At 39.4% G+C, this 24,518-nt stretch overlaps 3 protein-coding genes across 3 annotated transcripts in view; 1 reads left to right on the top strand and 2 right to left on the bottom strand.

Moving 5' to 3' along the window:
- hdgfl2 (HDGF like 2) overlaps window positions 1-14,208 on the bottom strand; it is a 32,559-nt gene extending 18,351 nt beyond the window's left edge. Inside the window, exons 1-9 of the mRNA XM_034179756.1 lie at window positions 13,972-14,208; window positions 13,532-13,608; window positions 11,728-11,869; window positions 6,631-6,804; window positions 4,522-4,644; window positions 4,368-4,436; window positions 4,080-4,260; window positions 940-1,024; window positions 531-828 (exon numbers count right to left, since the gene is read on the bottom strand). Coding sequence (XP_034035647.1) covers window positions 531-828; window positions 940-1,024; window positions 4,080-4,260; window positions 4,368-4,436; window positions 4,522-4,644; window positions 6,631-6,804; window positions 11,728-11,869; window positions 13,532-13,608; window positions 13,972-14,043 — 1,221 coding nt within the window. The 5' untranslated portion in view covers window positions 14,044-14,208. The remainder of the gene's footprint in view (window positions 1-530; window positions 829-939; window positions 1,025-4,079; window positions 4,261-4,367; window positions 4,437-4,521; window positions 4,645-6,630; window positions 6,805-11,727; window positions 11,870-13,531; window positions 13,609-13,971) is intronic.
- Window positions 14,209-15,275: 1,067 nt separating this feature from the next.
- On the top strand, window positions 15,276-16,898 carry fh (fumarate hydratase). Its single transcript, XM_034179757.1, has one exon. The coding sequence runs from the start codon at window positions 15,325-15,327 to the stop codon at window positions 16,822-16,824; it is 1,500 nt and encodes a 499-aa protein (XP_034035648.1). The 5' UTR covers window positions 15,276-15,324; the 3' UTR covers window positions 16,825-16,898.
- Window positions 16,899-17,846: 948 nt separating this feature from the next.
- fam32a (family with sequence similarity 32 member A) lies at window positions 17,847-24,494 on the bottom strand. Its single transcript, XM_034179759.1, has 4 exons — window positions 24,396-24,494; window positions 19,796-19,925; window positions 18,211-18,264; window positions 17,847-18,017 (listed from the first exon to the last, which is right to left on the bottom strand). The coding sequence occupies exons 1-4, from the start codon at window positions 24,467-24,469 to the stop codon at window positions 17,949-17,951; spliced, it is 327 nt and encodes a 108-aa protein (XP_034035650.1). The 5' UTR covers window positions 24,470-24,494; the 3' UTR covers window positions 17,847-17,948.
- Window positions 24,495-24,518: the final 24 nt, after the last annotated feature.

Here is a 24,518-nt window from a genome sequence, read left to right as displayed (position 1 = left end):
TCATTACACCAGTGTAATATGGCGAGTGTTTAATCTATATGAGCAACAAAATGTTTTCAGAAGCCACAAAACCTAAACCACTGTCGATACCACAAGCGGTGACCTTCCAGCCTTAAGGCACACCTGCAAATTTTATTTACCAAGTTCTATCACAACATTGTGGTGTCTTTTGTTTGGGGAAAATAAGTATCTGCATATGCCCCCTGCTTATCTCCAGCGTCAGTAGCATCAGGTGGATGAGTGTCTCTGCCTCAAGATGGACGGGACACCTGTCTGACGCAGGTTACTCCCCCAGCCAAGGCTTGTATCACTTACAGCTGGTTAAACTGAGACAATGTAGATTAAATGTCTTGTCCAAGGACAGAAACCAGTAGTACAAGCAGGATTTAAACCCAGGTCTACATATTGGCAGGGCAGCTCCTTATCTACTCAGCTACCTGCTCTACTATCCAGAGAAAGCTTCCAATTTATTATAGTAAAGCAAAATGGGAAACTTCTGGTCTTTAATAAGGTTTTGTTAATGACACTACCTCAACAGGAGGTGGAGAATCAGAGTCTGAGGGTGCAGGAATTGGTGGTGGAGGGGGTTTCTTAGATTTCTTCAATGGGTGATCATCTACACCTTCATCTGAACTACTGTTGCTGTCACTGTCGCTCCTCTTTTTAACCCTCTCTTTCTCCTTTTTCTTCTTCTCCTCTTCCTCCTTCTCCCGCTCACGTAGCCGCCGTAGCTCCTCTGCCTCCTCCTTTTTCCTGCGCTCCTCTAGCGCTCGTCTGCGCTCCTCATCTCGTTTCTTCCATTCGCTGATGCGGTCGGGTTCACTGTCACTGTGGAAGTACAAAACTTACCAACATGCTGCCTTTTTCTCAGAGCTGGTAATGTGCCACATCACAAAACAGCATTTTAACATAAAAAAGAAAACTTCAGGACGGCCTGACCTGTCGCTGTCTGAGGATGATGAAGGGGCTCGTTTCACTGGTGCAGGTTTGGGTTTACGTGCGCGAGGTTTTGGGGCGGGCTTCTCTGTGGATAAAGAAAGTGACAAGTAGACATTACAAACAATTGCCCAGTGCAACTTTCAGACACACAAAAAACACCAGTGGTGGGCCTGCTGACAGCTAATTATCTAAGTTAACACATCAGAGCCTAACAGAGTTGTAGATTTTACCACTCACATTGAACGCAACACGGGTACCATTATACAGAGATAAACTTTAACTATTAATCCTGCGATTTACTGTTTTTATAGAAACGGTCTTTAACATACAAATATATATAATATATAGACATACATAAAAAATAAGATTACAAAAAACCTTCACTGTGATCTGTGCACTCTCTGACTGGCCGTCGCTGGCCGATGACATCAACATTAAGCACTAGATTGCAGCATGCTCAGTCACGAGTCTTGCAGCATGTGTGTAGGACTAGAGAGCAAGCGAGTCAGCGAGCGAGCATTATATACGTTTTTATTGTTAGTTTATGGTGTCTTTTTTTTGTACAATGAGTGAAGACATCATTTTTGTTCCATGGCCTAAGGATGACATTGAGGAGAAGCCTGGAGCGAATGTGGATGTAGCGCTAAGGTCCTTTTTTTCCTCCAATGTGTCTTGCGTCAGCTGAAGGAGCTGACAATTAAGGGACACACAACCAGCCTGTTTAACTTTAAGCCCTATGTGAAATGGAACCACGCAGGCCATGGCATCGAATTTGAGGAAAGAATCGAGGCCGGCTCTTCACGTGGGAAATAACGGCAATCATCTTCTGCTAGCAGTAGCAGCAGCCAGTCTTCTTCATCGCAGGCTCAGCCACACGCAAAAAAAAAAAAAAAAAAATGCCAGCTGTCCCAGCCTACCATTCGGGGGAGGGGGTATTTGTTCAATCGGTTGCTGGCGCTGGCTTCCACCAGTCTGTGGTGGACACACAGATTGTGGACCTCTTTGTATGCAACATGCTGCCACTGTATGTAGTGGAGTCCCCCAGCTTCATCAGTTTGGTCAAGACCTTGAACCCCAGCAAAACATCGATGTCCTGCCGCACCCTGGGGAGGAAGATCTTGGCCATCCACAAGCAGCTGGAGGAGTATCTTATTAGGTATTTTTGGTAAAACAAAGTGCACTGTATTTGGAAATTCAAGTAGAAGCTTGCTTAACAGTACATGACCCTGAAACTGAAATTGTAAATGATACTAAATTTCTTGGTGTTATGACTGATGTTATTCACTGAACACATCAATGCTCTCCTGTTGGTTATACTTTTAGTGAATTTGTGACTTTTATTGCTCATTTTAATGAAGAAAGAAAAAACAAATCACTAAAATTCAATTTTTGCATATTTTTCCAAACTGACTGCTGTAGTATAACCCACCAGGAGACCACTGACGTGTGCAGTAAATGTTGTGTCACTACACCATAACAATGACACTACTGAAAATTTAAACAATGAAAAATTCCCTTAATTTTTAAAGAAACCATTTTCCAAACTGAGTGTTGTAGTATAACCAGCAGGAGACCATTGATGTGTTCAGTGAATTTGGTGACACACCTGAATTTATTGATTATTTTTCTGGTGTCTCCTTTTGTTTTTGGACTTTGTAGAAGCTCCCTACGTGTCCGCCTGCTTGTTCAGATTAATGTTATTTTTCCAGCTCCGAGGACGGCTCATATGGATAAAAAAATGAGGTTGTAGCTCGTTACTTCCTGAGGTTAGAAACTAGTGTTGTTTGTTTTTCGACGTTTGTCCTATGACCTGTGAACACCTTTCTAACGTTCCCAGAGTCCCCAAGGGAGGTTTCTGTCCTCCCCGAGTTTGACAACTACGTTACCCGTCACAGTCAAACTCCTCACCTGCTGCTGTTGCCAGAGTGGATGGGGCTTGTCACCAGGAACAAGACCCACTCTGGGCTCACCTCCCTACCTCACTGACTGTAGTGGACCACCCTTTTTGTGTGTGTGTATATATATATATATATATATATATATGTTTTACAATTAAAGGTTTGTGGATAATTCACTATTTGCAGCTGATTCATGTTTTGGGGGTTAACAACTTCCTTATTTGTTTAATACTTTGTTTAGATTACATAGAACTTTACTGAGTACTGCGTTTAATAAACAGTGTTAAATAAACAGTATGTTGTACTCTTTAATTTCATTTGTTCATGTAATTAATTTATGTGCATGTTGATCATCATCTGATCTTGGTATGCTGCACCTTTTTGGAAAGCTCCATGTCTATGCTACAACATATTAAAATTAAAATTTCAGCTTTCCATGTCTGACTTTCAGAGTTTTAGGGAGAAAAAAAATTAAGTCAAAGCTAAATTCACTATGTTGCAACTTGCACATCATCCGGACAGCCTGAGGTCTTACTTAGCAACTGCTTAGCAATACCAGCTGGTGCGACAATAATAAGCCAGCCGGCATCAGTGCTCACTAAAAAAAAAAAAAAAAGCTAGATATCACTTCCGGTTCACAGGTCAAAGCACACAAGGGCTGGTAAGACACTGTTGCAACACTAGGTGAAGAAGATAACAAGCCAAAAGAAGTTACACTGTGGACAAAAACGGTAAGCAGCTCAAAAGTCTGTGAACCCAATATGAGCCATAGCTCCGTAAACGGTTTATTATAATATAAACTGTGACTTCTGATACTGCGATTTACTGCTTTTGATAAAGATAATGACAGTGTTTGGGGTTTTATTTATTTTTTTTTTTTGTGCATTCATTTTTGTGTATGTGACTTTACCTTTGAATCTACCCAGCAGCAGCGCCTGCAGCGCTGAGATTCAAAAGCGCTTTGCCGACAGTGTAATCCAATGTGGCCGTGCACCCGTGCCACCGAGTCAATACTAAAAGTTATCATTTAGCTGTAGCTTCTAATCAATTTTTTTTTTAGCCGTTTATCAGTTTAGCGTCATAAAAGATAACTTTTCAGTTAGCTGATTATCGGTTATCGAAGCAAACTTTTCGGTTAGCTGTGCCCACCACTGAAAAACACACAACTCTTAAACTATCCGTATCTCCAGGAGGCTGGATTAGGCTTAAATGTTAAAACTTGACACAAGAGAAAGTCCAAACCTTTCTTGCGTGCCTGTGGGCCTTTGCGGGGAGGAGGATCAGAGTCTGATTCAGACTTTGAGCCAGACTGGGATTCTGAGCCAGAAATGGCCGGCCGAGGCTTATGGTCTTCTGAGTCACTGTCGTCTCCTTTCTTCTCTGATTGAGATCCTGAGTCTGAGTCCGAGTCAGAAGAACCCTTCTGTGATATCACACAGAAAGAGGACACAGATGGAAAAAGGAAATGGACTCTGTCCAGTCAAAAAGGACCTGGAATTCCTCTACTGTGCAGAGATTCCAATGGTTTACCTTCTTCTTCACTCTTCCTCCTGCTTTCTTTACACCTCTCCCAGCTGATTTCTTCTCTGGAGTGAAATCCTATTGGGCAAAAACATTTTGTCAAATTTACAAATTATGTTCAGACAATCAATAATGGTACTCGCGTCTGTGTGTAATGAATGACCTGGTCACTGTCCTTGCCAGAGTCAGACTCTGAGGGAGTGGGTTCCGACCCAGACGGTGAGCCACTCTCTTCTTCATCTCGATCGCTGGATGAACCCCGAGCTTTTTTTGGAGGAGGAGGCCGCTAAAGGGGGGGAACAAACCCATGAGTACAGATTAAATTTAATCAACTGTACCATATTTTGGCTCAACGCCCATTTGTCATTACTACGGCAACCCCTCATGGATAATGGCAGCATATTAACCCTTTATGACCTTTTGAATAATTTTCACCAAAATTACAATCCCAAAAGTATAACTTGCTGCTCCTGAACTTATAATAAGAGTTATTTACTTTGTACCAACTAACAGAAAACTATGTGAAAATAGATAAATCAAGTCTAAACATTTTCATCTTCAATATGGATACCAAAAAAAAAAGAAAAAATTTAAGCAAACAAAGAATTTTATTTCAAACAAGAGCAAACAGAGATTTCTGTCGTCTGCCAATCCAGATCCGGATCACCTCCAAAATTCAGTGACGTCTTCCACACCCTAATATCTATCTGTGGTGCAAATTTGGTGAGAATCCATGAAGTAGTTTTGAAGAAATCCTTCAAAGCCTATATCAAGTGAAATCTTGATCCAGAATCCGGATCACCTCAAAAATTCAGTGGTCTTCCATGCCCTAATATCTATCTGTGGTGCAAATTTGGTGAGAATCTGTGTAGTTTTGAAGTAATCCTTCAAAGCCTATATAAAGTAAAATCTTGATCCAGAAACTGTATTCGGAACTGGATCACCTCCAACATTTAATGGAGTCTTTCATGGCCTAATATGTATCTGTGGTGCAAAATTCATCAAAATCCATGCTGTAGTTTTGACATAATCTTGCTAACAATAATCCTTCAAAGCCTATATAAAGTGAAACTAGATCCAGATCACCTCTAAAAATGAACTGGTTCTTTCATGGCCTAATATCTATCTATGGTGAAAATTTATTCAAAATCTGTGTAGTTTTGACATAATCTTACTAAGAGACAGACAGACAAATAAATAAACATTGATGATTTTATTACATCCTTGGCAGACGTAATTATACATTTTTAAATCGATTACCTCAGGATAACAACAAGCCAGCTTCTTGGATTAACTTTTCTGATGCTGATAAATAAGAAAACTTTCTGTATCTGCGTAGATTCTTTTCAGGTGCTACAGATTCCTCCCACAGTCCAATAATGAATAAAATCAGGGGAAATGATGACTGTAAAAGGGATGTAATAAATAGAGTTGTGGGCATGGTCAACAGAACTGTTAATTATATTTCCTAAGAATCTTATTTGATCTTGTATAAAAAATTATGTCAGACCTCAAAGTATTGTGTCCAAGTTTGGCCCCTCATCTTCAAAGGGACAAAAATGTATTACAAAAAGTTCAGAGAAGGGCCACAAAAATTGTACCACAGTTGGTTGATTTAACATATGAAGAGAGATTAAAGCAACTGAACTTTATTACTCTTGAAAATAGAAGGGTTCGTGGAGACCTGATTGAAGATTACAAAATGATTTATGATTTTGTGAATATCAGGCCTGAAACTTTTTTCCAAAATAGAGTTTATTCTCAGGTTTGAGAGGTCACTCTCACATGTTTAATATGCAGATATATGACTGAAGAAAATATCTTTTCTAATAGAATTATAACTCTGTGGACTAGCCTCTCCCACTATGTGGTAAACACTCCAAGTGTTAATACTTTTAAAAAATATTATGATGATTTTTACTGTGATATTTATGATTTTTACTGTGATACTTATTGATGACTAATGATGTGTGCTTTTATACGTTTTTTGTTTTTTTTTGTGTGTTTTTTTTGCTTCACACAAACAATGGATTATGAATTTAAACATATAAAGTGTGCACAGGAGCGGTGAAAGACAACTTCCAAGAGGTTTTTTTTTTAAGTTTCTGTATGCAGACAAACCTTCCACATGCAGACATAACTTTTTGGTACTAACTTGAGTACTGCTTATAGCACTCATCTACACATCCCTTATGTATCATTATGAGTGCCATGGAACATCCTCACCAACAAAAGGCGTGATTTAATAATTAACATGAAAGTATATAACTACCTTTGCAGCTGGTGGCTTCCGCTTCACTCCTCCACCCCTTCCTCGGTCTTCACTCCCAGAATCAGAGTCGACTTCACTACATGAATCTGCTTTCTGAGGCACCACAACTTCATCATCTTCATCCTCACTTCCGCCTCCAGCATTATTGGCTTCACTGTCAGATGAACTGACTGGCTACACATCAGTAACAAAATTCATTAACAGAGTAAATGAAAAGTTTTAAAAAGATGGAAAAACAATATTTCTTATTATTTTTAAGCAACATTGTCTTTAGTAAAGACTTAATATGAAATAATCACATGAACCATAACAAAAAATAAGAGGATAAAATGTGACAAAACTCTTCATTTGGAAATGAGGCTGTGACATATTGATGTGTGATTAGATCATGGGTTAAAACAATAAATTTTCATCTGACTGAAATTTTTTCCTGGCAAAAATCAATGCCAGCAATTCCCTAAAATGTGGCGTAGTGGGGGCACACACTCTTTTTTCCTCAATAAATGCAATAAACACATTATACAGCATACAAATCTATTCTAAATAGCCTCTAAGGAGAGTCAGACAAAGCATAAACAGAATGCAAAACCTGAACATAAAGGTACATAAAAGGGTGGTGGGGGTGGGGTGTAGTCTTTATTCTGGGGGGTCTGGGGGTGCTACCCCAGAACATTTTTTTAAAGACCAAGTCAAAGTTTGTGGATTCAGGTGAATTTGAATGGGTATGAAGCCCTCTGAATCAAATAAAACTCACTTCAATCTGTATCGATTGTGGGTGGTCTGGGGGTTCTCCCCCCACAAATTGTTTAAAAGAGCAAGTTAAAATTTGTGTATTCAGGTGAATTTTAATGGGTATGAAGCCCTCTGAAACAAAGAAAACTCACTTCAAACTATGGGGGTCTGGGGGATCTCCCACAGATTTTTTTTTAAAAGAGCAAGTCAAATTTTGTACAACCCCTGGCAAAAATGATGGAATCACCAGCCTCGGAGGATGTTCATTCAGTTGTTTAATTTTGTAGAAAAAAGCAGATCACAGACATGACAAAACTAAAGTCATTTCAAATGGCAACTTTCTGGCTTTAAGAAACACTATAAGAAATCAGGAAAAAAAATTGTGGCAGTCAGTAACGGTTACTTTTTTAGACCAAGCAGAGGGAAAAAATATGGAATCACTCAATTCTGAGGAAAAAATTATGGAATCATGAAAAACAAAAGAAGGCTCCAACACATCATTAGTATTTTGTTGCACCACCTCTGGCTTTTATAACAGCTTGCAGTCTCTGAGGCATGGACTTAATGAGTGACAAACAGTACTCTTCATCAATCTGGCTCCAACTTTCTCTGATTGCTGTTGTCAGATCAGCTTTGCAGGTTGGAGCCTTGTCATGGACCATTTTCTTCAACTTCCACCAAAGATTTTCAATTGGATTAAGATCCGGACTATTTGCAGGCCATGACATTGACCCTATGAGTCTTTTTGCAAGGAATGTTTTCACAGTTTTTGCTCTATGGCAAGATGCATTATCATCTTGAAAAATGATTTCATCATCCCCAAACATCCTTTCAATTGATGGGATAAGAAAAGTGTCCAAAATATCAACATAAACTTGTGCATTTATTGATGATGTAATGACAGCCATCTCCCCAGTGCCTTTACCTGACATGCAGCCCCATATCATCAATGACTGTGGAAATTTACATGTTCTCTTCAGACAGTCATCTTTATAAATCTAATTGGAACGGCACCAAACAAAAGTTCCAGCATCATTACCTTGCCCAATGCAGATTCGAGCTTCATCACTGAATATGACTTTCATCCAGTCATCCACAGTCCACAATTGCTTTTCCTTAGCCCATTGTAACCTTGTTTTTTTCTGTTTAGGTGTTAATGATGGCTTTCTTTTAGCTTTTCTGTATGTAAATTCCATTTCCTTTAGGCGGTTTCTTACAATTCGGTCACAGACGTTGACTCCAGTTTCCTCCCATTCGTTCCTCATTTGTTTTGTTGTGCATTTTCGATTTTTGAGACATATTGCTTTAAGTTTTCTGTCTTGACGCTTTGATGTCTTCCTTGGTCTACCAGTATGTTTGCCTTTAACAACCTTCCCATGTTGTTTGTATTTGGTCCAGAGTTTAGACACAGCTGACTGTGAACAACCAACATCTTTTGCAACATTGCGTGATGATTTACCCTCTTTTAAGAGTTTGATAATCCTCTCCTTTGTTTCAATTGACATCTCTCGTGTTGGAGCCATGATTCATGTCAGTCCACTTGGTGCAACAGCTCTCCAAGATGTGATCACTCCTTTTTAGATGCAGACTAACGAGCAGATCTGATTTGATGCAGGTGTTAGTTTTGGGGATGAAAATTTACAGGGTGATTCCATAATTTATTCCTCAGAATTGAGTGAGTCCATATCTTTTCCCTCTGCTTGGTCTAAAAAAAGTAACTGTTACTGACTGCCACAATTTTTTTTCCTGATTTCTTATAGTGTTTCTTAAAGCCAGAAAGTTGCCATTTCAAATGACTTAGTTTTGTGTCATGTCTGTGATCTTGCTTTTTTTCTACAAAATTAAACAACTGAATGAACATCCTCCGAGGCCGGTGATTCCATAATTATTGCCAGGGGTTGTATATTCTGGTGAATTTCAATGGGTATGAAGCCCTCTGAAACAAAGAAAACTCACTTCAAACTGTTAAGAAAAAACACAGTATTGATTATGGGGGTCTGGGGGATCTCCCACAGAAATTTTTTTTTTTTAAAGAGCAAGTCAAATTTTGTATATTCTGGTGAATTTTAATGGGTATGAAGCCCTCTGAAACAAAGAAAACTCACTTCAAACTATGGGGGTCTGGGGGATCTCCCACAGAATTTTTTTTAAAAGACCAAGTCAAATTTTGTATATTCTAGTGAATTTTAATGAGTATGAAGCCCACTGAAACAAATACGTCACTTCAATCTGTGAAGTAAAAACACACTATTGAATATGGGGGGTCTGGGGGTGCTCCCCCAGAAATTTTTTAAAAGAGCAAGTCAAATTTAGTATATTCTGGTGAAATTTAATGGGTATGAAGTCTTCTGAAACAAAGAAAACTCACTTCAAACTGTCAAGTAAAAATTCTTTGTCTTCTGTAGTATTTTGATCTGTTCTAATCCGCTGAATGCACCAAAAGGGTGCTGTGTGGCTGGCTGTATAGTCAAAATACAAAATTAGGTCCTAAAGCAACTGATAACGTTGTTCTGCTGTGCACAAAGTAACACTGTCACCAGTTTTGAAAACGCATGCGCACTGAGAAACTCAAAACTGGCGTATTCACATTTAATCTGTAAAATGCTCTCACTCGTAAAACAAACTTGAGTTGCAACTAACGATTATTTTAGTAATCGATTAATCTTTTTTTTTTTATTACATGTGAGTTTTGCCATTATTTCTTGAAGTGAGTTATTATGAAAAGGCCTTTGTCACGCAACATCAACGGTTGACCTTGTAATAAAGTTATGATGTTATATTCTCGTCAAAAACATACCTCGAGTAATGTTTTGTTTTATTTTGAGAGATTTCCATCAGGTTTCAACCGACTGTGAGCATTTTTAGATGCCTACAGAAACTATCTCAACCACTGACAACATATTACAGCAAGAGTCCACAAAAGTATTTTAAAGGCCTGACGAAAGTGTAATATGTGATCTTTAATAAGTTATTTTCAGGAAAAAAGACACAAATGTGCAGTTTACTGCATTTTATTTTTTTCTTGTGTAAAAACAGCTTAGATGTGGTTTGACCGAAACAAACTGTCATTAAACTTAAACAGTTGTATATAATTCTCGTTTTACATTACTTAGTCCACATTTCATTTTATTTTACCTTATGTTTATATTAGTTGTGCATATACTCTGAATAATTTACCGTTAAATTTCACTATCTTTTATTTGTCTAAAAATTACTCGCACCACGGAAAGCACCTTTTTGGAGTTGCACTCAAATCTCGTTATAATGCAAATTACAGTGACAATAAAGGTGATTCTGATTCTGACTCTTCTGATTATTATATTATTAATATATAAATAAAAATAAATAAATAACAATTTGTAATACATTTGACTTATTACGACAACAAACACTAAGCCATTAATTATTTATTATACAGAAAACATGCACACAAACTGTGCTGAGATGCGAACAGCTTAATGCTAACTTTAACATTGAAAACGCCATAGACATGCTAACGCGTTAGCATCGGTCCCGTTTTTAAGTTATAAAATACATCTATCAACTGTTTTAGAAGACCATAACAGGTAGGTTTAATATAAAAAAGGTAAATATTACTCAGACATATGCTCTTTAGGGTTTTAGCGGGGGAAAATTAAGATAAAGCGACAAACCATCGAAGCAGAGTCAGATCAATGCTTCATTGGTTCAAAGCAAAGCCACGCCTCAATCTACTTGGGGAGTGTCTGCCAATGTTCCCACGAAGACAGAGAGGAGAAGGACCATGGCTCATGGCAAGCAGTAAACAGAGCGGAGAGGAGTGAAAATTCACACAGTCCCTTCCTCCTCAGTCCACGCTGACATTGCTGCTGCTTTGATTAGTGCAGAATGGGATGTTGCTTTGACAGTGAGGCTATCATATTTTGGCCCCAAAACACGCACGATACCACGTGCGCACGCGTATGTGTGGTTAAATTTTCCAAATGACGGAAATCCGTCGTGGTGACGGAGAACTTTAACCCATGGATTAGATGACTGAGCAGTAACGCCAAGCTTCTGCATGTTAATCAAAAGCAAACAAAGCCCTGCATTACACTTACTGTGCATTTCTGAAAATATTGACAAAAATCATTTCTATCAACCACACAAATGGGATTCATTCACTGTTGATTCAAATGCAACTATTTTGATATTTGATCAACCATTTTTATATCAAACATCTTTGGGTCAGGATTGTTGAGAAGCAAAGATTTAAAGACTTTACCTAATGCAGAGGGAAACTGCCTACATTTCTACAACTGCTACTACTACCGCTAATAATAATAATAAACATTATTTGATAACTGAAGTTATTTCCAGCTCCTAAATTATTAAACAGTATCTTACCACAGGTGGGGCACTGTAGGACGCATGTGGATTGTTCTGGATCTCCCATAAACCTTCGTTGAATCCCTTCCGTTTGTTGGGCTTTCCATAGCGATCTTTGTACTTTTCAAAAGCAAAAAGGTCCTTAGGTGCAAGGAATGCCCTAAGAAATAGAGTGAAAAGAGAGAAAGACAATTAGTCAACTTATGACACTGATTCCACTGTATATTACAATAGAAAAGTGACCTCTGTGTGCATATGGCTTCAATCATGGAGAAACTAGGGAGTTCTGACATTTGCCGTTTGGTATGCTTATGTATTTTTGGTCAAGCATGAAGGCTTCGAAAACGGAAAGTTGACAGGACTAATATTTGTGGAGAATTTAGTAATTTAGCACTTTGAGATTCCATGGAATGTAAAGTGCATTACAAATAAAATGTATTATTATTATTAATATTAGCTAACAACAGTGAACAATGGACACTGTGCTGCAATGCGCCATGGGACTTTGAGGTTTGGGGTTTTAAATGTTATTGTGGTTGATGTTAGTTTCACAGTATTGTCAGTGTTATTGATTTATTGTGTTTTTGTAGTTCAATTGGTTTAGTCAGTTTAGTTAAGTGTCATTTTGCCGTTACTGTGAGTGAGAACTGTAGTGCGTTTGATGTCTTCCACCACCGCCTCAGTTTATGGGCGTGTAAACATAAAAGCACCTGCTTATGTTAGAATACAGAAAAAACAAAAAGCTCTGCGTGCGGGCATGCGTGTATAACTTTGGTCACGGACAAACTGGGGACAGCTGACATTTGCTGTTTGGTATGCCTATGTATTTTAGGTCAAGGATGAACACCTCCAAAACGGAACGTCGATAGGGCTAATATTTTTGGAGAAACTACAAATATTCGCAAACAACACTGAACAATGGACATTGATAATTACATTCAGGACTCAAATGCCATTCCAGCAGAGGGCAGTAAATCATCTATATGGCCATGGGAATTTGCCACTTGAATTTTCAATAGGTGGCCAGGTAGGGGTCAATGGAAGAATTACAGAGGGGTCAAAATTTAAAAATGCTCCAATCGTATTAAAAAAACTATACCACATTATTTGTCTGAACCTAAAGATTCCATAAAGGTATATAGTTTCAACTATCTACGACTAAATGTTATGGAGTCATGGGGTTAAAACAGCAAGAATGGTGACAAAGGTCAAATTCAGTTTATACAGGGGTCAAAAGTTAAAGTTGCTCCAATTTTGGTAAAAAGGTGATGCAAATTATTGGTTGAGTTAATAAGGTTTCAAAAAGGAATAATTTGCACCATGTGTCATCCTTAGTTATCATGTTATGGGGTAACATATGTCACATGTCATAGAATCCAATGGACGTGGACATTGTTGGACCTTCACTTTGGAGACAAAGCACTCAACACTGTCAAAACTATTCCATGTATTCAAATAGTGGGCTTGAGACCAGAATATCCTCAGTTCAAATCCCTGTCAACCTGGAAAAATCACTAAGAGCCCCGGGGAAAGGTCCTTCACACCCACGTTGCTCTCTAGGTGTGCAGCTGAGGGCCTTGAGTGGCAGCATGCCAACGTGAGTGTGTATGAATAAGAGGCATCATTGTAAAACTCTCTGAGCATCTGCTTAAGATGGAAAAGTACTGTAGAAATGTTCAGCTTCTGTCCTGTTATATATTTTTTCCCAACTGGACCTTCCAGAACATGATCTGATATGTGACAGAATCGCTCTGTAACAATACCAACAGCCCAGTGTGGAATGTGGCATGATGTAACCATGGTTACAATACAATACACTTACGTTTCATGTGTCCCAAAGAAGAAAATCGGTATTTTGTTCGGAGGTGGTTTCACTGCTCCATCAGCCACATCCTCGATCTGAGCACAAAACACTTTAAGTCAAAATCTAAACTGGAAAGCAGAAGAATAACACAAGTTTGGTGGTATAGAGTTCAAAAATATATCAATACCAAGCAGTTTACAAGAAAAAGTCATACAGGATTTGGCTAAACATAATGAAGTGCTGTTAGAATTATTTTCCAACACTGTAAAATAAGGTTCTGCACGTCTTTGTGCAGGTAAGGCCGACAGCTTCTCATGCAAATGATGCCGTGTGTGCATTATGGGCCTAAACTATCATGCCAGCCCAGGAAAAAGCAAAATAAAGGATGTATTTATTTAGCAGTAGGAGAGGAGTCGGTGTTAGCTGCTGCTGTTGCTAAAGCGCTGCTCTCTTCTTACCCTGGCTGGCCAGTGGGGGTAGCCCTTCATTTTAGCGAATACCAGGTCTCCGGGCTGAAAATTGTGCGGCATTATTTTTGTGGTCTTCTTTGCAGCCTAGATTTAAAAAACAAACACTCCGTTGCGATGCCGTTCTGTGTCTGCCTTCGTTGGATGTTTTCAGGTCGACACGAAACCTGGAAACGTTGAGAGGTTTAGCTCGCAAGCGAACAGTACGGTACAGCTCTCGCGAGAATAGTCATTAGCGCTACAAAAAAAAAAAAAAAAAAAGAAGAAGAAGAACCAACACCTCCGTGAACTCAACGCTGTTGCTCTTCAAAATAAAAGTTTTTCTACGTGACAAAAGCGTCGTTTTCATATTTTTAACTTTAACATGACAGTTTTAGTCATAATTTCATAATTTGAATTCTTTCAGTTTTAGTCGATTAAATATTGTAAAAATGTACTCAACTAACTCTCCTGTAGAGTTAGTCGAATAAAACAATTCAGATGACTAATTTATGACTAAAATTGACAGCCAAGACTACTCAGGGACAATTGTCCCAAGACTCAAATTAACACTGTGCAGTGGTATAAAATTAAAAAAACAAATCCCAAATATCTATATGTGATTATGGTGTATTCTAAACTGGTACAAACAGGTGTTCATTTTCTCACCAGTGGCACCAGTCATCATTTCATGGTAAAATGGAATAAAAATGGGACTCAAGACAATAAAATCTAGACCCACTAAAATGTCACCTTTTTCCCCATTAAAAAAATTCTTTGGGTAAAGTTGTGCAATGCCCAGTTTCAGATGCCTGCAACTACTTCAGAATGGTCATTCAGTTTTTGAGAACCACTTGCCCTAGACAGATTTACTTTAGTTTCTGTTGTTCAATATTAGTTCAATATATATTCAGTAATTTGGAAATGCTATGCTAATGTAGCCATCCCTTGACTTGTCTGCAGCAGATTTTACTCACGGATGTCCACAATTATACATTCCATTATTTAGCGTCGATATATTTATGTAATTGTTATCATGTTGGAGATATTTTTATTGCACATCTGAATACAAAAAATAAAAAAAGCTCGATTTTTAAAAAGATTTTATGTAATTCAAAATTTGTGCTTTTACTCTTTAGTAAGAAGGGGGAAAACGGATATACTTTGGCGTAGTGTTGTAGTGAACTTGATAAAATCGGGTGAGGTGGTCCGAGGATTTTCATTTGATAGGACAACCCCAGTGGAAATCCCGCCCTTTTCCTTTCACCATTTGTCTGTTTTACTGTCAGTTTGGATGTCAACCAATGATATTTTACAATGTGTCAGCTACTTTGACCTCCCCGGATTCACCTTTATTGAGAAGCCATGTTTCGAGCTCTGAGAACTGTTGGGCATTTTAACGGCTGTCTACTGACTTTTCCAAGACACGTAGTCGGATCTAAAGTCAGAATTAACCCGTGCAGAATGGCTAGTTCAGAGTACAGGATTGAACGGGACACGTTTGGTGAGCTCAGAGTCCCAGCTGACAAGTATTACGGTGCCCAGACGGTCCGGTCCACCATTAACTTCAAGATTGGGGGACCATCTGAGAGAATGCCAATCCAGGTCATCAAAGCTTTCGGCATACTGAAGAAAGCAGCTGCTGAAGTTAATAAAAATTATGGCCTGGACCCAAAGATTGCAGATGCAATCATACAGGCTGCAGACGAGGTTTCAGCTGGTAAACTGGATGAGCATTTCCCTCTGGTGGTGTGGCAGACCGGATCAGGAACTCAAACTAACATGAACGTCAATGAGGTGATCAGTAACAGAGCCATTGAAATCCTTGGAGGAAAATTAGGCTCCAAGGATCCAGTTCACCCCAATGACCACGTCAACAAGAGCCAGAGTTCCAATGATACTTTCCCCACTGCCATGCATATTGCTGCAGCCACAGAGGTCCACCAGGTCCTGCTGCCTGGCCTGCAGACCCTTCACGACGCACTGGCTGCTAAGGCTGAAGAATTCAAAGACATAATCAAAATTGGACGCACACATACTCAGGATGCTGTGCCCCTTTCACTTGGGCAGGAGTTCAGTGGGTACGTCCAGCAGGTGAAGTATAGCATAGAAAGAGTGAAGTCAGCTGTGCCCAGGGTGTATGAGCTGGCAGCGGGTGGAACAGCGGTTGGCACAGGACTCAACACCCGCATTGGCTTTGCAGAGAAGGTGGCGTCTACAGTGGCTTCTCTTACAGGTTTGCCTTTTTTGACAGCTCCCAACAAGTTTGAGGCGCTAGCGGCCCATGATGCCTTGGTGGAGTTGAGTGGAGCACTGAACACTGTGGCAGTTAGCATGATGAAGATTGCCAATGACATCCGGTTCCTTGGGTCAGGACCCCGCTCCGGCCTGGGAGAGCTGATTTTGCCTGAGAACGAACCTGGAAGCAGCATCATGCCTGGTAAGGTGAACCCTACCCAGTGCGAGGCCATGACCATGGTTGCTGCGCAGGTAATGGGAAACCACGTCGCTGTTACCATCGGAGGCAGCAATGGACACTTTGAACTCAACGTCTTCAAACCAATGATCATAAAAAATGTACTGAATTCAGCGCGACTGCTTGGTGATGCTTCGGTATCCTTCACCAACAACTGTGTGGTGGGCATCCAGGCCAACACAGAGAGAATCAACAAGCTAATGAGCGAGTCTCTCATGTTGGTCACTGCTCTGAATCCACACATCGGTTATGACAAAGCGGCTACCATTGCTAAGACTGCTCACAAGAAGGGGTCTACACTCAAGGAGGTGGCTGTGGAGCTCGGCTACCTGACTGAGGAAGAGTTTGACAAGTGGGTGAAGCCGAGCGACATGCTGGGGCCAAAATGAACTCTGATCATACAAGCATCAAATCTCCACCTTCTAAGAAAAGAACGCACAGAATGAAATAATCCATCCAAGAATGTGAATCTTAATTTTTTTTTTTTTTGAGAAACCTTGGTTTGTTAAATGACAAGCAGTTTGCTTTTGTGCTTGATGGGCGTTCCCAGGGCATGCACGCCAACATCTCTAAGCTGTCTTGGAAATCATGTCAAAGGTGTTACCTGGTTACAAAAACAGCACTATTAAGTGTTTATTTCTGACTTTTACAAAATTGACAAACAGATTTGTGCAGAAATAGAGATGTTTCAGAGCGTATGCCACCAGTTTAAATTATTTTGTTTGGGCAAACTACCAGCTGACATCACGCTGCCTATTCACTCAGATTGGCAGTCACTGTGTTGCTCAATATTTGCATAAAATAGAGTTCTGGTCTATTTTGGCTCCACCGAGCTGTCAGCTAAGCGACAATCGTCTCTTGCTGCTGCAAAATGCCCACTTGAATTGAAAATGACTGTCAAATTATCACTCTGCCGCTGTCGCTTGTAGCTATTTTGACTAGGATAAGGGCAGTTTTGATGCACAGCTGACAGATCTGGATGAGGTCAAGTTATTTTTACTTAGTTTTAATCTTAAATTTTGCAGAATGCGGTAATGCATGTTCAAAGTCTGTTTAAACACTATGTCCATTTTAAGGTATTTGGGGTTCTAGGTTTCTTAACACAAAATTGTTTTGCCCCCCCCCCTAGGATACTTAGGACTAATCTCAGTTACTGAGTAAACTCTTATGAGGTGGTAGACCTTTTGAATGTTTGGATTGTGGAACCCCAAATGCCTACAGATTGATTGTGCTGACTTATTTTAATGTACATGTGCCATATGTACTCCTATTTTCCCATTTTAAAGCACTATTCAAGTATGAAGATATCATAATGTTGCGTTGATGCAGACATATGTGTACAACAGGATGTGTTCTGAGGGTAACTTACCAAATTAAATTAAAGTCAAAATTACACAAGTAAGAAAAAAAAGCAGTTTAATCATTTATTGTTTCAACACAAAAGTACAACAAAACCAAGAACAGTGATAAGTGATTATAAAATCTGAATAAACCATAAAAAAGGCAGTGCACTTCATTTGGTCCAGCTGACTTTAGGAATATCATAATGTTCTGTCAGAGTGTCCAAGTGGCGATTGAAGTCCTGCAATCAAAGATGAGGAGAAATGATAAATTAGCAGTCAAATATTAATTTGTTTTTCAAAAACCTACATGCACATTCCTATTTAAAATTAACCATTGTGTGTGTGTGTGTGGGGGGGGGGGGTAAAATTATAATGTTGGTGCTTTATAATTTAGAAATGAAGTCATATGGTGTCAAGCTTGACATGGTTTACCTCAACTCTGCGTTTGTGCGTCTTCGACGCCTTGTTCAAAATCCTCTCCTTTTGCTATAGTAAAATGGGACAGAGAGAAAGATGTCATGAAAATGAATTGTGTCAATACTGCTTCAAAATTTAACTGTTGCAGTGACTATTAGAATTCCTTTATTGTCGTACAGTGGTGCACAACGAAATTTGGATGCGACTCTCCCGGTAATTTAAAAGATAGAAGTAATACATAAAATATACACCATTATTGTTGTCAAGTGATATAAATGTCATTACATAAGTGTTGCCTCACAAACTGACATGTCAGCTGACTAGTGAGGACAACAGGCTAAAATAACCCATGTGTTAACATTTTTTCTATCCAGGTGGCATCTTTATTAAGCACATTGTTCAGCTTTCCTGTGCTAATACCCGACAGCAGGTTACCATAGACCAAATAACTAATGAACCCTGTTCTTCAAGTAAGAACACAGGGTTCATACAAAAATAAAAAGGCAGTGCAGGATTGATTAAAAAGTCTCAATATAACATGTGAATTTCAATTAACAGACACACTGAAAATATACAGCTGGGGTCAAAGACTTTTTTAACCATTTCTGAGGGACATAATTAAAATATTTAACCACACAAAACTGAAACTCTAGCGACCCTCAAATTTAGTAAGACCCGTCTCTCCTCATATCAAAAGAAGTGTCAAACTCTGTTTACAACTTTTAAAATGAAGGGGAATTAGGTCTGTGGACCTAATTCCACAGGCCTAAAACAGAAAATGAGCCAATTTCTGTTTCATTTTGATGTGGGTTTAAAAAAAATAAATAAATACAGGAAACAGCTTTTTTTAAACACAAAATGGGCCAGTGGTTTAGTGATTAGCGCAACTGCCTCACAGCTAGATGGTCCCACATGTGCTTTGATCCTTTCCTCCCTTAACCCTGACTCTTAAGTGGGTTTATCAAATGGATGGACATTAAAAAGCAGTAAAGCAAAATAAATAAATGGTATTAGGTTTTCCTTCACACATTTTGAAATGTAAATCAGGAATTAAAGCCTAGTGTGGAAATCAGTTCTTTTTATGTGAACAGGTGTTACACCTCATAAGAACGTGCATCAAAAAGCAGACGATATTTAAAGGAAAGTGTGGCTTTAAAATGACAATCGCATTATCAACCACAATAAATGATCCAAAACAGAGTTTATGAACATTTAGAGTTATCACACTTGTTGATGTGATCAGTTTGAAAATTAAGGTCATTTCCCTTTTTTTAAACCTACATTAAAAAAAAAAAAAAAAATCAGCTTGTTCTGTTTTTTTTATTGATGTTCTACAGTCACTTATTCTTCATGTGCCATTCATCACATTATCGATTGCCTGAACACATGCTATACTGTTATCAAGCTGATAAGAGCCAAAACACATGACGTGTTACACCATGATCAAATCTTAAGCTCTCACAGGCTTATTTTACTGCTAAAATTATTGCTGGTTACTCGTAATCTTTAACATCTTTCGCAAAATGACAGGTAACTAATTAAACATGCCACTGCCTCAAATAAACAAGTATTGCAGACTTTTTTTTAAGTATATATTTACCCTCTTCTCTTGCATTTTGTCAAATGCAACTTGGGCTGGTGTCCTTTTCTCTATATAGGTTTTTTTAGGTTTCACCTCCTCTACCTGCTCCAAGCACTGTTTCTTCTCTTTCTCCTCCATCTTCTTCTTCCTGATCAGAATTTGAGAGACTCAAGTTAATTGATTGGCAGGTTTCTATGCCACCAATAAAATCTACAAAAAAAAAAAGAAAGCCATCAGTGGGTACAAAGACATTCACTAACTTACTTTCATCTTACGAAACATTTACTTTTTGTAAAATACACAGTAGCATTTATTCATATGTACATCATGTTTGTTGAGATGTGCTAATGTGGCATGTCATATAGTGCTGAAACAATTCAATCAATCATCTATTTTTATGGATTAATCTGGCAGACCACAATCAGCTTCTCAGCCTTTTCAGAATTTGCATAGTAAATGATTCAAAACCCAAATGTACCGTAATCATATCATCAGGCACCATGTGCCACAATGAGCCGAATACAGTGGGGTACTGCTGTGTGTATTCGTTGATAACATGAAGTGGGAGGCAGTAATTGGTCAGCCCAAGTAAGTGAGGTCACAGGTGCATTGCCTCTTTCTCCCCCACCTACTAGTCATTCCACCAACATGCGCCTCGTTTCCACCGAACAGTCTGGGTCAGTATGGCGCAGTATGGTACGCGTCAGAACGGTTAGGTCCGGCTTGGCTTGCGTTTCCACCGCCAGTAGCACCTTTTGTTTTGGTAGGAGGAGCATGTACATGTCGACATGCACGTCACTGAGAGCACGTACCCTGTCGTGTGACCTCACCCCCTCCACACAGAGTCCACACAGTGTAATCTAACATTTTTACTTCTGCCAACAAAGTTGGAGGAGGTTATGTTTTCACCAGTTTGTTTGTTTAGACAGAAGTAGTTTAGTGCCTCTCTTTTGTAACTGGTCCATAATTTTGGGACCCCAGCTGAAGGGTGCCAAAAATGGTATGTTACAGGTTGGTTATTTTGGTACCTGTGGAAATGCACAAAAAATGGTGTCCCATGCTGACTCGGACTGCTCAATGGAAACACTACTGCATGCAGGAGTATTATTTTTAGTCCTCTTGTGTCTCTGTGTGTATGAGAGAACATCCAAACTCACAATATTAGCTGGAGTTCAGGTCTCAGGTGTGGGAGCACAAGCTGGTGCCACATTCACCACACAACAGGATAGGCTTGCGTTGTAGAAGGCAACCACCCAGGCAGACAACCAGACCACCTGCACTTCTTGAAAGTAACCATCAAGCTGGTACAACCAGGTGAAATATAGGTTTCCCCTAGTCTGAGGGGAGACTGGAGCCTATCCCAAAGGTCATTGTGCAAGAGCAAAGGTACACATATGCTCACTTACACCGTTGGTCAATTTAGAGTCATCAATTCACCTAAAACCTGCATGTCTTTGGAAGTGAGAGGAAGCCAGAGCACCCGGAGGGAACCTACATGAACACAGGATAAACATGCAAACTCTTAAACAAAAACCAGGTCAGATGTGAACCTGGGACCTTCTAGCTGTAATACAACAGTGCTAACCACTAAGGCAGCATCCCATACCATATTAACTTTATTTATAAAGCACCTTAAAACAACCAGCGTTGACACAAGGTGCTATACACTACAAACATAACACAAATTAAAACACAGTAAAATACAAAGAACCACTAAAATGAAATTAAAAAAATTATCAAACTAGGTCTCGTTGGTGTCAAAAGCCAAGAAAAAAAGATACGTTTTTAAACGAACTTTAAAAATGACCAATGAGGGTGCCTCCCTAACATCCAGAGGCAAGCTGTTCCACAGTTTGGGAGTCAACAGAAACAGCCCTGTCCCCCCTGAGCTTTCTTTTCCACCGAGGCACTTGCAGGACCAGCATGCTGCACGTACTACAGTAACTGTAAAAATCATGATGTCTGCTGTAAAACGTTGCTGTAAAATGGATGATGAAATTGGAGGGAGTTGTACTGTGTACATATTTCATGTTAGAGTCTTTAAAATGCGGACTCATAAATTAGACAAATTAATTCCTACTTAGCCATTTAACATTACAATTTACCTTAATGCACATAGTACTATTACAACTCAGCTGATTTCCCAAGCAGCTATCACCTGGCTGCATTCAAAGCAGTAGAGTCCTCCTCACCGTTTGGCAAAAGTCAGAAAAAGAGCTCCGACACTTCTGTGTAATGTTTAACAAGTGAAAGCTACGTGATATGGCCACATCTGATTTGAGCACAATAGCTCACCCTGAAGGACTCTTCCAGAGCACATGCAAACTGAACTGCCCAATTTATTTCCGGTTGCGCATGGATCACAACAAATTAAACTGGTACATCTCCATGTATCTCCAGGTAGGACAACTCTTCCTGATAGCTCAGAATAATAATTTTTATTATTATGTGTGGTGTTAAAATTGGACACCAAGTTGTGTTCAACTGCAGGTCTGAGACGAGCAGAAGGAGACACTGCTGGATTACTCTCATGCCTCTGTCCTCCTTTCAACCCTGATACGGCTCACAACTGCCCTGCGTAGTCACAGCACATCTCAGCTGTTTAACATATAAATCAACATTCACCACCATCCTTTATTTGTGTACTTTAGTTTCTGCCTAGCTGACATTCATTCAAGTACATATTCATCAGTGCTCATCTTAATCTACAGAGAAATCACAAAATTAACACACAAGTATATATATTTCTGCTGTAACAGGGACAATGGAATGTGGATAAGGGGGTAGGAAATGATCCAGGATAATCACAACCAAATGGTAATAAGACACTTTGGCCCCTGTCAATTCCACCTCCACTGCACTTTGTCTGGATGTCATTTTGCCCGTAATATATAACTGTGTAATACTATTAAACTGGTAAGGCAGTGCATGTTTGGTATCCTTTATTTTTATGTTTTACAGTGTATGAAGATAATACGAGCAAAGCGCCGTGCAGTGGCGTGAAGCTCGCTTTTATGGTAGACAAAGGCACAAACCGGAAATGGCACAAAAAATCTGCCCAGTGGAGAAGAAGCTACAAACCAGACAACATTGTTGTAAAACGCTGTAAAAAAAGCCACAAACCGATGTTACACAAAGCCGCAAACCGGAAATGGCATGGTGAGATGCTGAAGAGCTTCGCTAGTTCATGTCCACAACATATACATACAGTGACGAAAATAAGTATTTGAACACCCTGCGGTTTTGCAAGTTCTCCCACTTAGATGTCATTGAGGGGTCTGAAATTTTCATCTTAGCTGTGCTCTTCTGCTATGTAAGCAGAAGGGGACAGGATGACTGCACCGTACTGAAGGGAGGATGGACGGGGTCATGCATTGCGAGATTTTGGCAAACAACCTCCTTCCCTCAGTAACAGCATTGAAGATGGGTCATGGCTGGGTCTTCCAGCATGACAATGACCCCAAACACACAGCCAGGGCAACTAAGGAGGGGCTCTGTAAGAAACATTTCAAGGTCCTGGAGTGGCCTGGCCAGTCTCCAGACCTGAACTCAATAGAAAATCTTTGGAGGGAGCTGAAACTCCAAACCTGAAAGATTTGGAGAAGATCTGTATGGAGGAGTGGACCAAAATCCCTGCTGCAGTGTGTGCAAACCTGGTGAAAAACTATGGGAAGGAAACATTTGACCTCTGTAATTGCAAACAAAGGCAACTGTACCAAATATTAACATTAATTTTCACAGGTGTTCAAATACTTATTTGCAGCAGTAACATACAAATAAATTAAAAAAAAAAAAAAAAAAAAGTCATACATTGTGATTTCCGGATTTTTTTTTTTTTTTTTTTTAAGATCATGTCTCTCACAGTGGACAGGCACCTAAGATGAAAATTTCAGACCCCTTCATGATTTCTAAGTGGGAGAACTTGCAAAATCGCAGGGTGTTCAAATACTTATTTTCCTCACTGTATAGGCTGGGTAAGGTTACCTTAGTCATGCACAAGAAAATAAATGGTGAAACTGCAAAGACCATCCAAACTAGCAAAATCCAGTGTATTAAAAGACTGCCTACAGACAGCACTCACCTAAGGTTTGTTTATAGATTTATGTGGTTTTTAAAACACGTTAAATATCTGTTATGTGATTTGAAATGATGCGATGATGTGTAGTTTATGTAACTACAATCAGCCTTTATCTGCTCAAAATACAACGTAAAATATTTTCAAATGTATTCCGATTTCAGATAATGTGATGTAACATCCCAACACGAACGGCCATGGGGGGGGGGGGGGGGGGGGGGGGGAATGTACAGCTTTCCAAAGTAACAGTTGAAGGAATTAATATAAACAATCTTTACGTCTTGCATTACTACCCCACCCCCATCTTACGTTGTGTAATCCTTGAGTTGTTGTTGTCGTTGTGAAATACTTGAGTTACGATCAGAAATACTACCAGCTATATTTCAATATTTGTTTACATTGCTGTTATTTTGTTAGCATGCTAGCGAACATTACGGCTCATTTGAAAACAATGACGCTAAAACTAATAGTAATTTAATTCATTCTATCGACGTTCATACGCCATCTGTTCGTACAAATTCTATCAAATATCGCTTGACTTACTTTTTGCCAGATGAAATGGGTCCCACGCCTTTTAATTTTAGGCAGCTCTTTTCCACTTTACCATACTCTGCCATTTTCAACCCCTGTGTCGAACTCGCAAGGCTCATGAACCACTGTGCCGAG

Source organism: Thalassophryne amazonica, chromosome 10 (assembly GCF_902500255.1).
Source record: "Thalassophryne amazonica chromosome 10, fThaAma1.1, whole genome shotgun sequence".
Classification (NCBI taxonomy): domain Eukaryota; kingdom Metazoa; phylum Chordata; class Actinopteri; order Batrachoidiformes; family Batrachoididae; genus Thalassophryne; species Thalassophryne amazonica.
The sequence above is the reverse complement of the archived record's forward strand: the minus strand, read 5'-3'. Positions and strand labels throughout refer to the sequence as shown.